General features: G+C 38.9%; 1 protein-coding gene across 2 annotated transcripts in view; it reads left to right on the forward strand.

Moving 5' to 3' along the window:
- LOC132110959 (homeobox protein Meis1-like) overlaps positions 1-13,883 on the forward strand; it is a 63,386-nt gene that overhangs the window by 2,975 nt on the left and 46,528 nt on the right. For both annotated transcript variants that reach the window (XM_059518099.1, XM_059518100.1), the window contains exons 3-7: positions 518-659; positions 865-915; positions 1,329-1,379; positions 2,314-2,460; positions 10,206-10,317. In XM_059518099.1, coding sequence (XP_059374082.1) covers positions 518-659; positions 865-915; positions 1,329-1,379; positions 2,314-2,460; positions 10,206-10,317 — 503 coding nt within the window. The remainder of the gene's footprint in view (positions 1-517; positions 660-864; positions 916-1,328; positions 1,380-2,313; positions 2,461-10,205; positions 10,318-13,883) is intronic.

Here is a 13,883-nt window from a genome sequence, read left to right on the forward strand (position 1 = left end):
CAAGCTATAGAACGTACTCTCTCTCATTCATTATAAATTAGACACCTCCATAAACGTTTACACAAGACATAGGACCACGATTTGAACCATGGTTAAATTGCATGCTTGGCCTAGACTCAACGTGAGTATTTCTCAGATGCTGTAATCTCGTAGCCCCCTGTTTATGTTGACTGCTGTCTTTGATAATGCGTTCAGGAATCCAAGTTACATGTGATTTGACACAATACTGTACACAACAAGCTCGTTATAGTGCAAGTCACTACAAAATAATCGACGTGAACATAATGCGTAAACACTTTATATATTTGTTATCGTGGCCAGTGACGCACGTAGGCTACTTTTGTTTGGTGACATAAATTCAGATTAGTTAAATCGACATTTCTTGAATGCAAATTAGATTGTTCTTATGTTTTCAGTATATACCGCTTATACACTGAGAAGGAGTTATAAAATGTTATAAAATGGCACGTGCTAATCCAGAGCTTTCCCCGCACTGACCTCTGTGTTTTTATTCCAGGCACCCTCTTTTCCCACTTCTAGCACTGATTTTTGAGAAATGTGAATTAGCCACTTGCACACCTCGAGAGCCCGGTGTGGCTGGGGGCGATGTGTGTTCATCAGAGTCTTTCAATGAGGATATAGCAGTGTTTGCAAAACAGGTCAGAAACTGTTTTATGGCGCAAAAGGTTTTTGCATATTTTAATGTGTATAGTTGCTGCGTTGTTGTAGGCTACTCTCCTACTTTAAATCATAAAAAACACGGGCTAATTAATGCATTTAGATTGATTCATTTATTTATTTTTAAAGAAATGCATTTTTTTTCTCTCTCACAATTTTAAATTATTCACATGCATATCGTCTCAGATTCGAGCAGAAAAGCCGCTATTTTCATCAAATCCTGAGCTGGATAATTTGGTGAGTGCACATTATTATTAGTTTGTTTTTGAGAGTTTTATTGTATAACTTTTATAAAATATTAAGAAGGGTGTTCCTTAGAATTGTTTGATTTCTTGATGGCATTGCTAATCGTTATGGATAACTTTTTTTTGTAATGTTTTTACTTTTGTAATTTTTTTTTTTTTTTGCATGAATGCTTTATGATGACGGATGACACACATCCCTCTCATTAAAACATGGATTAAAGTGATAATCTATTTATAAATTAAGTATAATTGGACTTAATGTCAGGCCATTGTCTTGAAAGTGATCTGAAGTCAGAAATAATCCAACATGTCATAAATCACTTAATTAGTTTGTAATCGTCTTGGGCCTGTTTATTTCGTCACATTTCAAGTAAACTCTTTTCTTCATTTGTCCATTTTCTCCAGATGATACAAGCCATTCAAGTTTTACGGTTTCATCTTTTGGAGCTCGAAAAGGTAATCAAAGTGTTCCCCAACTGAGCGGTCCTCTCTTCAGATCTATGGGCTTCATCTGCATAAATGTATTTTTCCTGGTCTGTTGTAATTAGTGTCAAAATCAATCATGCTGCCTATTTCTCCTCCGAGTTTAATTACAATGCAACCTGCTACCACGGCCACAGATATTTCATAGGAGTAATTTCAATGTTTCTCTGCATGCTGTGCCACCTAACATAGTTGTAAGCCGTTTTTGACAGTTTATTTAATATTGCTGACTATAGTTATTCCGGAATACAGACGACCACGTAGATGGCACGTTTTGCTCTCTTATCAGCAATACACACTTTGGAGGAATTTTATCATCAACACCTCTTTCCACGTCGAGAGTGGACCTATCAAGTGATTTATCTCCAAACCATATAGTTTTACAGTGTTGAATAAACATGATACCCACTTGTTCCAAATCTCCAGATATTTGCATGAGCCTCAGGGTTATGTGTGTTGAGATAACACGGCGAAACTATAGTTTGAGCATTCTGCCATAAAAGAAGAATTATCCCCTCGCCACTGAATGTCATCCACCGTACTATTCCCTTGTAAAGAGGCGGTAATGAAATAACTAGACGAAATTAAACCGTTTAGGCTACCTTAAATGTCAGTCAAGCAGGTCATCTCTCTACTGGCCACAACCCCGGGAGCAGATGAATTTTACACGGGTGTTGAATACGGCGTAGCCCGTGAGTCGTCATGTCACGTCATGTCATGTCATTTTCGTCGATATCTCTATTTTGAGAGGGAGTAAAGTTATCTCTCATTCTGGATGGGTCTGATAGCTATCAGAGAATGCAATTGAGAAAGGTTTTCCATGTCAATAGGAGTCCTGGATGCACTTGTCAGTTCGCTGTGATGACCCTTTGTGACCCCCCCCCCCCTGCTTCCCTTGTATCTATAGGTACATGAACTTTGTGACAATTTCTGTCATCGGTACATCAGCTGTTTGAAGGGAAAGATGCCCATCGACTTGGTTATAGACGACAGAGAAGGAGGATCAAAATCAGACAGCGAAGATATTACAAGATCATCGGGACACCTTGATCAGGTACGTGCATGAGTCCATTTCTTTTCTGGCCATTCAGCTCGTCTTTTGGGTCACTTTCTCTGCCTCGCCGTTATTTGCATACGATTAAGGCTTTTAAATTCAATCGGATTGAAAAATGTGGAATAATGTGGCCCATTATTGCTTCATTACGGGTTGATCCCGGAACTGACCCGAGGAGATTAGCTCGTGAAAGCATTGCCATAAACTTGACCTGTTTCTTGTCGATTTTAATTTAGTCCTTTCCCTCTTCTTTTCTCTCGCCTGCCTTTTTAAATTTTTTTTTTTTGCTTTAATTTAACCAAACGGTTGGGCAGTCTATTGTATCTGTTACTATCATGAACCAAATGGAGACATATCTATATTAGACATTTAGAGATTTGGTGCTTTGGTTTTCTGCTGTTGTTCACGCTTCATTAGCTGCCTTGCCAGTGTTTTTTCCTCAGACGAGTGCGCGCAATGCTTTTGCGCAGAGTTCTGCTCTCAGTGCTTTGAATAGCATAAGCAGCGCGCGCTCGTGTTTAAACAGAACTGTGTCGTACATTATTCTGTGTTTATGGGAAACTATGTGGAATTCTGTTCCTCTGTGCCTTTTTGACTGTACGGCAGTTTGTACTTGGGGTTTCTTTGAGGTTCTTCAACTCTAACGAATTTTTTTTATTCAACTTTTACGCGTGCACTGCTTTCATGTGGACAGGTCGCATAATTTCATGTATATATTTTAAATAATGATATGAGATTTGGGAGAGACAATTGTTTAAAAAAAAAAAAAAAGTGAAGTGGTCATATTAACAGGATTAGCAGATTCACCAGCATAAAAACTAATGAAGCAATTAGGATAAATAATTTAAATCATCCATCTTCCATATGGCTGTGATCGAATAAAGCATTGACCAGTCGTAGCTGTCCTTTCATTACCAAACAGGGACTCCAATTAAACGACCTTTGCCTGTTTAGTCTTTTTCATCTCTGCTGTATTAGTGATTATGTTAATGAGCAAATCTGTACGTATAATGCATCTAATTCAAAGGAAGCATTAGTGCCAGTTGTGTTTATAACTCTTTTAAAACTCAGTCGGAAGGCACATGTCAAAACTTTTGAATAGTTGGTTTATTTAGCAGAGATGAATTTAAGCAATAAATAAATAAATAAATAAATAAATGAGTCTTATATGAAGACCCCTGTGTATGTAGGTATGTAACTTGATAAAAGCAATTTATGTTTTGCTTGAGGCCACGAATTCAGATCTTTAATAGACTTTAAGATGAAGACATGTCCCATAGCCTATATTTTCTTTTCTTTTCTTGATGATGCATAACATCTAAATATTAGGGTTAGTATTAAGTACTCACAAACTACTCATGAACGTCTGATTCCTCAGTTTAAACTGACCAACTTTTCAGAAGTTTGCGAATGCGACATTTGTGTTGTTTTATTATGAATCGCACTTAAATGCCGCTGCTTAGCCTTGTACTCCTTTAATGAGCATTAGAGAGAGCTTTAAAACTTAAATACATTTTAAAATAAGTCTGAGATAACTATTACAGAGCTATACAGTGTTAAAGTTAACTTTCACCGAGCGTTTGACTCTATGCCTTATATCTTACATCTCTCTTTTTGTGTGTGTGTGTGTGTGTGTGTGGCTACATTTCTGAGCTTTCTAGGCGGTGGTATCCCTAACGAATTTGCGTCGCTCGTGCATTATCTCGTTCCATATGTATTTTTAATATATGTCCTCGGGCATAAAGTTGAATTGGACTAAAAAAAAAAAAAAACTGCTTTGTGCAAATTCTCAACACTGTTAACAAGAGGGAGAGAGGCGGTTCATTTATTCAAAGGCCAATTTATTCCAACAGGAATAGTACTGCAGCATAAGAAAATCAGAAATATACATATAATTTATTAAACTCCGTCGTCCAGCGCTGTGCTGTGGTTTCATCCTCCGAGCACCGAAGCATCGTATCAATAATGTCTCAACTCCAGTTTAGCATTGTTGTGCAAGTATCGAGAGAAGAGAAAGAGGGACAGAGCTCAGGGGTGAAAGAGTCAGAGCCCCCCCCCCCCCCCCCCCCCCGGCCCAGTCAGTGTGGATCACGTTGTTGTTTTCCTCGTACTGCGCTGATAAACGCGCGGCTCTATGAGCCTCAGGTGCCATAAGAGCAGAGGGACTAGTTAGCAGCTAGTTAACCCTTTCACTGCGGTCTTCATTCTTGAAAATCCTCTTTAAGTGTTTGCTTGTTTGACAGCTACCACATGTCACAATGAGTAGGCCTGATTACTAAATTACTGGAAACAATAATTTTAGATAGTATATTATTAAACAATATGAACACCACACACACACACACACACACACACACACATACACACACACACACACAGTAAATGAAAAAGTTTCACCTTGTTAAATATCAATTGAGCAATTAAGGGCATCCTTGAATAAGTAACACTTTTTCTATGTTTCATATGGAATACACAGTAAGATCACTGTATTTTTATAAAATGTGTGTATAGTTTTGTAAAATGTGTTCTAGACTGCTTTTATGAAACTTCTTAGAGAAAGTTTTGCTGTGGTTGTTGTTTTGTTTTTTGTAGTTAACCTAACAGGTACCTAGCAGGTAACTCAAACAATAAAATGAGTTGTATTCTGAAATGAAATACTGACTGGATTGGTCAAAATAACACTCTGGCATGATTACTGTGGTATTTTCATTTAACATAAACAACAAAAGCAACAACTTAATTCTTTTTGTGATGTAATGAGAACAGCATTGAGAGTAGCACTGACTCTTCATTATAAAACACTAATTTAAATGAGATTATACACAACTAAAATTATTCAATCAATTAAATTTCGTAGGAAACAGTGAAAAAGTTTAATTTTCCTCACTTAACAGTTTTTATGAATTTATCAAGTTTAAAAAAAGTCTAAAAAGCTTATGAAAAATTAGCTATCTTATCCTTAGACTTGAAATGATTTGGTTTGCTCTTTTCGTATTTATTGAATTATTTATTCATTCACTCATTTAACCTAGGGGACAAAAAAGTTATCCTTGCTGAATAATCACCCCTATATATATATCACAATTCTTATTTGGATATAAAAAGTGTGTTGTGTTGTTATTTGTGAATTAATCGATAAGATCGATCTTGATACAACATTTGCCAACAAACAGATTTAGTGTTGTCAGAGTAATGCCTTTATCTTATGTTTCAGCATGTTTATTGCCTTCTTGTGCCTCAGTGCAAGGCAGGCGAATTTGTTTTCCGATTGGCTGGCTCATGGTAACTTGTTTATGACGTATTTGCTCTGTGCTGACGCTCACTGAAGGCAAAGTAAAGAGTCTGAATGCATTTCCATGGGCTGCAGCATTTGCACAGTTGTCTTTAATTGCAGCGAGGGACTGCCATTTGCTAATGAACTCAACGCCATGAAAACCTCAGCAGTGCTTAAATCTTCAGTACTCGAGGGCTCTTTAGATTATTCAATACGGGCTGAAGAAGGGTTGAAATAATGAAATGCTGAATAGTTTCTCTGTTTGCAGTTTCCTTTATGTTTTGTTCAGGGCCAATTTAAAAACTAAGGGGGTTATTACATAGTTATTGATGGGCTTCATAAAGGCCAACCAGAAGTTATACTGTGTTTGTGCTTAATAATCTGTGATCCAAAATATAATTTTGCATGGTTTTGTTATATGCTCAGCTTTTAATGAATGAGAATATTTAGGCCTGTTTTAAAGGCTTTCATAAATAATGTCACTGTTTCCCTGTCATGAGAGATTCTTTTAGTTGTTGTTATATCCTCACTGTTGAATGTATCACTTGCACTCGAGAAAAATCTTTTTTGCACTTTTGGATGAGAACTGAGCATGCAAAAGCTGTTTTTAATCACTCTGTTTTTAGTTAAAGTTAGTTAAGTCATAGTGTGCATGCTTTTTGTTTTCGTTGTGAACCAAAAGTATTGTCTTTTTAAGTGTAGTTTATCTGCTTCTTTTGATAGTACACTAGTTGGGCGATGTTGAAATGAAAACTGTGCTATAATCATAGTCTTTGTTGAAGTAATGAGAAGGTGAGGTCCCTCGTTCTTTATCTGGACAAATGTTGGCTGCTCTCAACGATTCAGCAAGTGATCTAAAGAAAAGAAACGTGACTATTTTACTCTTTGAAGAAGTAGGACGTGGGAATATCAAATTGTGGTTATTCTGATTAGTAATCATTAGTATGCATCGAGCTAAATGCGTTAAATGAGTTAAGTTAATGAGATTTGTTAAGTTTTTTTTAGCTGTATTCCTATATAAACTATTTATAAACATATAACATTGCTGCTTGTGTGTAACTTTCTCTCTAAATAATTCTTTACAAGTTTTCCATATTAAACTTCTTTGCAATTACATAGTTGTTCTTAATTATTTATTTAGATAATTTGTCTGCGAGAACAGCCATCTTCGTAATTCTAAGAAATGAAGCTTGATCCCACTATGATTTGTTTTTAAGCCAGTGATGTGAAAGCTATTGTAATTAAAGGAGATGTGTGATTATCCTACGAGATCTCACCCACAGGCCATTTTAAGAGATTTCACTTTTTCTGTAGACCAAAACTAAGCATTTTTTTCCCCTCAAATTATATCCCCCTCCCCAGTTTTGCACCATTTTTCTTTGTAAGATTTGTTAAAGGAGGTGTTTGGGGGATTGGACTGTTCTAGCATTCACCATTCATTTTCTGTTTCTGTGCATGCCATTACCACATCCATTCATTTAAGAAGCCCTAATGTTTTGAACCAACAGCCACGTGGTCTTTTATCAACAATGAGGATCTCAACCTTATCAGCAAGCCAGGATAAACAAATAAACAGGTGTCCTGAACAGATTTAGTTCTTGGTTCCAGTCCACTGGGAAAAGTTCATGTGTGAATCTTGTGCTTCCCAAGTATTTCCCAGCAGAGCTTGAGTATTTTAGTGAGCTTGTTCAAGTGTCCTTGCTAATCTTGTTTGATGAGGCATATAAAAACTCTCTCTTTCTCGCTCTCTCTCTGTGTGTGTGTGTGTCTCTCTCTCAGTCCGTTTTGTTGTGCTATCTAGATAAAGCCAGAACCAAAAATAGTACAATGTGACATTGGTGGGTGTGTGTTAAAAAAAAGAATAAGGGAGCGAGAGAGAGCAGTCACTATGGCATGAAATTGTAAACATATATTGTTTATGAGTATTCTTTCCCCTGTGAAGTCTACAGTAACCTGAACCAGTTTTCTTTATTATTATAAATGAATTAGAAGCCCAATATCCTTTGCATGAGTGCGTGTATGATATGCAGAGAAAGAGAGCTTCCATCTAAGACCCAACACAATGAAAATGCAATGAATTGGAATGCCTCACCGATCATAGCAGAATCAGAATTTCCAGCAAGGAAAATCTTTTCATGGCAAATTAAGAGGTGGAGGAAAAATGAAATAAAAAAAGAAAGGCACAGATGACAAACACTGCTCCCTGGGCTACGCGTTGCAGATTTAAGAACTTTAGTCAAAGCTATGCAGAAAAGAATGTGGAAAATTGAATTTAATAAACAATTAAGCATTGAATTAATCTACATCCTGCACTTGAGAGAGAGAAGGACGTAAAAAGGAAGAGAGAAAAGGAGCAATGGAAGAGAAAACATGTGGAGGGGGATGGGATTAACCCCCCCCCCCAAAAAAAAAAAACACGACTGAATAAAAATCCTAGCTAGCTCATTAGAGGGACAGTGAATATATCAAGTGTGTTTTTGTGTGCAGCAGGACAGCATTCACTCCACTACGGCACTCATCTCTCCCGTAACCATCTGCATCCACACCGCCTCCACCACTGTTCATTTTGGTCCACATATTTACTCCTTCGCTTATGCGCCTATGCGCTTTCCTCCGGGTGTCTGCTCGCTGGTGGACTACTCTGTCTTTTGGGTGTTTTTTTATATTATTATTAATTAGTTGATAGATCAGTGGTGGATGAGATTGTTGGGGCAGTTATAAATAGACTCGAGTGCACCCTGGAGATGTCACTCACCCTCGGCCGAGACCCTCCCCCATTCCCATGGGGCCGAGCGGCAGCCTCCCACAAGCCCCGCTACTCTTTTGTTCAATTACAGTTAATGCAATAGTTTGCTATTTTCTCGTTCTAATTATATTTTCAAGTGGTATTTGTTGTGTGTAAAAAAACATCCTTTTACGTGTGGAGGCTCTGGGGTTCTCTGTCTCCAGGGTGCTGTACCATTCTTTTCCACAAAGCTCTGAATAAACAAGTTCCCTCCATTTTTTTTTCTCTCTCTCTCTTCTTCTTTTACAAAGGGTTATAGAAACTGGCAATTTCAGTTTTAACTCTTTGATCCCTGGGCATGTGTTCTAGATTATGTCTTACGGCATACTTTTGGTATGCTGCAGAATATATATATATATATATATATATATATATATATATATATATATATATATATATATACGTAAACATATCTAGAGTGGCTGGCTAGTTTTTAGGACATTTGTGGCAAGTCTATCAAATGCAATTTGGGTTGTTTCAGATTTTATACTCTTTTTTTGCAAAAGAGTAATTTGTTACGTATTTTTATGACACTAATGGAACTTTTTTTTTGCATATCTCTGGAGCAACACTCTTCATACATGATCACAGAAATGGGAAGCAATTCATTTTTAAAGTTCCACGCTGCTTATGATATATTTTGTCTATTTTGATTATATTTTCAATAAGAATACAGTATTCTTAACTACGTTTTGCACAGTTGCTCATGTTTAAATCCCGAAGACTGTGAATATTCACTGACAATATACACAGAAAAATGAGAAATTCTCATAATTTCTTAATGGGAAATTATCATCTCTCATACATGTCGTTTTACATCTGAAAAGATGTTGCTGCCTTCCTCTCATATTTTCCACCCACAGTTAATGTTACTTTTGTGGAGGTACCCAGTGATAAGAGGCAACATCTGTTTTGTTCTATAGTACAAGTAGACCCTGCGTGGGGCTGAGTGTGTGCAGACCCTGGCTCGCCATTGTTCCGTCCACTTCTCTTTATCCCCATGTCTGCTCCATTTGCCACATACCATCCGCCCAACAGCTGACACTTTCTCTCTATTATACACCTAAGCTTAATTGTCAATAGGATTTCTCTTTCTTTTTTTCTTCCTCCTCTTCCCAACTTCAAGGAGAATGGCTCTTATTTGATTTCATTTTGAGGGACCAGTGAACAGGCACACACACTTATACTCTCTCTCACTCTGGGATATAAGCGACTGGCTCTTGTTGAATTCAGAGATCTCACGTTAGCTAGTGCTTGTGTATGGACAGGCGATAGCAACATCTTAGATGCTATTGCTAATTCCTCTTTCTTTGTTTTTATATTTCGTTTCTGGACTATGGATATCCTGTTTCGGGTAATAGAACCTTTTTACTTACAGTCTTTTGTGTGTAAATTGAAATAGTACAGTATTTTTGGTTTTTGCTACATTCTGTTCTGTGAAATGAGAAATGTGTCTAAGTAAGCCAGCAGTGGTGTGGTGTAATTACAATGCTCAGTGACAGAGTTTGGTCCATCACTCTTGTGAATTGTCGTGTGAGGTTTTAGGGCCTGGAAAGAGGATGAAAAACAATGAAATGAGGGACATCTGATAAAGCCAGCTGTCTTTGTATGTGTTTGTTTGTCTGTGATCTGATGCCTGATGGTGTGCCTAATTCTCTCTCTTCCGCTCTCTCCCTTTCTGCACAGACTTCATGGAACAGAGACCATGACGATGCAGCTTCTATACGCTCCGGGGGAACACCAGGACCATCCAGCGGAGGACACACATCGCACAGCGGTGACAACAGCAGTGAACAAGGTAAGGATCTGTGATGTCCTTTGATGCATACTTAAGGGATAATCTACAGTCAGTCTGTCCTTATCATAAAATAAAGCCTGAAGTGACCATCAGGACTGTAAATTGGCTTGCATGTTACACAGTTACTTACCAATTAAATAAATAAAAGGCCAGGGGATATTGATCTTAGTTTATCCCTTTATAATGTGAGAAGAAAGAGACCACAGAGTCATATGAGAAGAACTAGCACAGTTAAGTAGAAAATATGGGACAACGATTAGTTATATAGTTTGCACAATACTAGAATGAAGCATCTACCAATCAGAGTAAAGTATTCCAGAGAGCAGTGTAATAAGTATGCTTTTATGGAAATGTCACTGTCTGACTATACAGATGTGTCCAGCTTACCATCTGAAGCTGAGTATGTGTATGGAGAGAGTTAAGACAGATGTTTAGGCCGCTGCTGGCTGGTCATGTGGTCATAGGTCCATCAGCTGGTTGGGATAAGACTGCATTAATGAACCTTTCTCTGAGTCCATCTGGACAGGGTGTCTGAAGAAAGCTGCTGGTGATGACAGTCTAACAAAAGAGCTTTTACAGTGATGGAACTTTATGCGTTGTGTTATATTCCAAACCAAGATTCTGGAACTTTCAAAGAGAAAAGATATATTCTCAAAATAAAAATAAAAAAATCTTCTTGGTAGGATTTCTCTCTCAATGGATGAAAGCCAACTTCACTTAATTCGCAACGTCAGCAAAATTCAAACTGTAAACAGAATCACCAGCTGTTCGGCACTGTCATTGGCTAGTTTAGCTAATGAGAACTGGTGTAGGAGGTGCCAGATGGAAGGGTGGAGGAAGGTTTCAAACAAACTATAGGCAAAAAGCAACTTCATTTATTATTGAATGGCATGTCAAGGCAGCAGTTTGAGGGCTGCACAGCCAGCAGGCAGAGCAGGATGAGAGCAGAAAGGACCACACTATGTTCCAGATGACTGAGCAACGATTTATTCACCAGCGCCGGTTTTCTCCCTCCAAAGAGAAGGAGAGCAAAAATAAAGAGGCCGGCTCGACCTAGTCAGTCAGATGGCCAATGACTAATGGCCCAATTGTTCGCCACACTCTGATTGGATCCCTTAATGAGCACATTTTGTGCCGAGTATGGGCTCCTGCTTACTGTGACCTTTGCTCTTTATTGACTAAAGTGACACGTCATTTTTCACATACTTCCAATTATCGCCAGGCTTTTAATGTTCACCCCTCCTTCCTCCCCTCACGTTCCCTTACCCCAGTGTTTTGGATGAGTATTTGTTGTGTCGTAAGCTAGCGGGAAGAGGCTGAGCTATGAACCTGGACGTATGCTGAGTGTGTTCAGCGTGAACAAATGACCCAAGCACTTCAGCTCCTTCAGTCTTATTCACACCAGTGGAGGTTTAGTGGAAGTATTATACTAATGTGGGTTAATTGCTGATTGTGTAAAGCAAGGCTGCTAACCGTATTAGAATGTTCTGTAAGGAGTGACTTCATAATCCCAATAAGACCATTATTATGCTGTTGGCCAAGAAACTCATGCCAATATGTCCCCAACTGGTCCCCTCTCTCACGCTCAGTTTTTTTTTTATCCTCTGTATTGCACTTCTTTCCATGTGCTGACAAATTATAATTAGCATTAACAAGCTTTCTAACTTACAAATATCTATAGAACTACTGTAACTACTGGCTCTTGTTGTTACTGTGCTGTTCCTGCATCTTTGAAACCAAAAAACGGGAGTGAATGAAATGAGAATGGCTTCAATACAAAAATGGCATCATAATAAACAAGGATACGCCTTCAAACTGCATAGGAACATTGTACCCACATGCATAACATAGTACATCTGTAACCCATCAATGTTGAGACTGGCACCATAGCTGATGGTTCTAGTGGTTGCCATCCGCACCATGTTTTCCATTCCACATTTAAATAGCATCTCAGTATGACCGAGGACAGCATTTTCCTTGTTAGTGATTCTTTACCGTTCAAAGTACGAGTGTCCCTTTAAGGGGGAGGATAAAGCCCACTCCTTCCTCTCTGCGCTTACAGAAACTTTCTTAGCAGAGTCCAGCAGAGACTCAGCCCAGCCCATCTCTAATTAGACCCTGTTTATTAGTGTAGCGTGCTCGTATGCACCCGCCTTTGTTTAACAGCCACGCTCTCTGGGGACATCTTCTTGAATTGTATCTTGAAGCCATCTTTTCTGTGCGTCCACCCTCAGTGGGTAAAAAAGCAAAAACAATTCATTATTATGAACTGTTGAGTATTGCTCAATCTGGACTCTTGGCAAGACCAGCACCCACCCTGATTAAAAGAGACAGCCTTGGCCTGCAGTGAGAACGCAGGCGATATGAGCCCCTACCAAAAAGGGACAGGGCGCGTGGAAAAATACATGCTCTCACATATGCGGAGATCTTGCTGAGTGTTTTGAAAGGCTTTGGGTTTCCTCTGCCTCATCAAAGGGTCTGGGAACAAGGTGATGACTACAGGAGTCAGATATGTATCTGCAATTACCAGGACCCATTTGCGAAAAGCCCAATGTGAGCCAAGTCAAATAGTTTCTGTGAGGCTCTTGTTATTGTCTGCATAAATTTACATGCAGAGCCGTGGACTCCAAAACTGTACTGTGGTGGGAGCCAGTGAGCGCTCTAGTGAGTAACTCAGAGCTAGTTAAGAAGTTTATTTACTCTGAACAATCTCGACAGGAATGTCTATTGACAAATGTGACCATTGTGCTGCAGTGTTAACAGGTCAATGTACAGTAAAAACCCACTGAAACTGCCTCAAATGTGTGAAAAATTTGGAATGTGCTTGCACAATATATTCTTCTGTAAATGTTACATGGACTCATCTGGTGCTGAAAAACGCTGCAGCTAAAATTCATGCATCAAGCTGATCATTATTTTGTTGGATTGATTGTGGTGAGTGCTGTTGTCATCATTGACTTAATGGTCAGTTTGCTACCAGCCTGTGTGAAGGTCAGTCTGAGCGAAAGCTCTCATTGGCTCCCGGCCACCATTTTTGATCTGTGATTGGCTGGCATCTTAGGCTGACCAACAGACATGGCCTCTGACAGGATGCCAACAAACCTTGGAGCCTGGATCCGCCCACCTAGCCCCCGCCTCACGTGTTTGTCAAAGTCACCCGTTAATTGCAATGATTGTCCAGCAGACTGGAAGAACCCAGCCCCTTTCTCTCTCACGCTTTCTTTCTGTCTCTGAGTGCTGTCTGCATGCCTTTGCATTTCTCTTGCGCTATTTTCAGTGCTCTCCTCAATTGCTGAGTGCACTACAATGCTGATCACTTTCTTTTTTGATTTTACAGCAGGGTCCTGACTTTGTTTAGCTCAGTCACTTTGCACTGTTATTAGGACGTCTCTCCATTTGCATTTTGTCTGGATGCCCTCACTCTTTGACTTAGCTTTGTTTGCTTTAATCGTGCTTGGTGTGTGCGAGTGTTGTGCTTCAAAGAGCAATAGTAGCTCTATGTTGTCATTCAGGTGTAGTCAGTCAGTGGTTGTTCCTGCCTCACTAGATTCTCCTCTGTGCATGCA

The sequence above is a fragment of the Carassius carassius genome, chromosome 30, assembly GCF_963082965.1.
Source record: "Carassius carassius chromosome 30, fCarCar2.1, whole genome shotgun sequence".
In the NCBI taxonomy this organism is placed as follows: domain Eukaryota; kingdom Metazoa; phylum Chordata; class Actinopteri; order Cypriniformes; family Cyprinidae; genus Carassius; species Carassius carassius.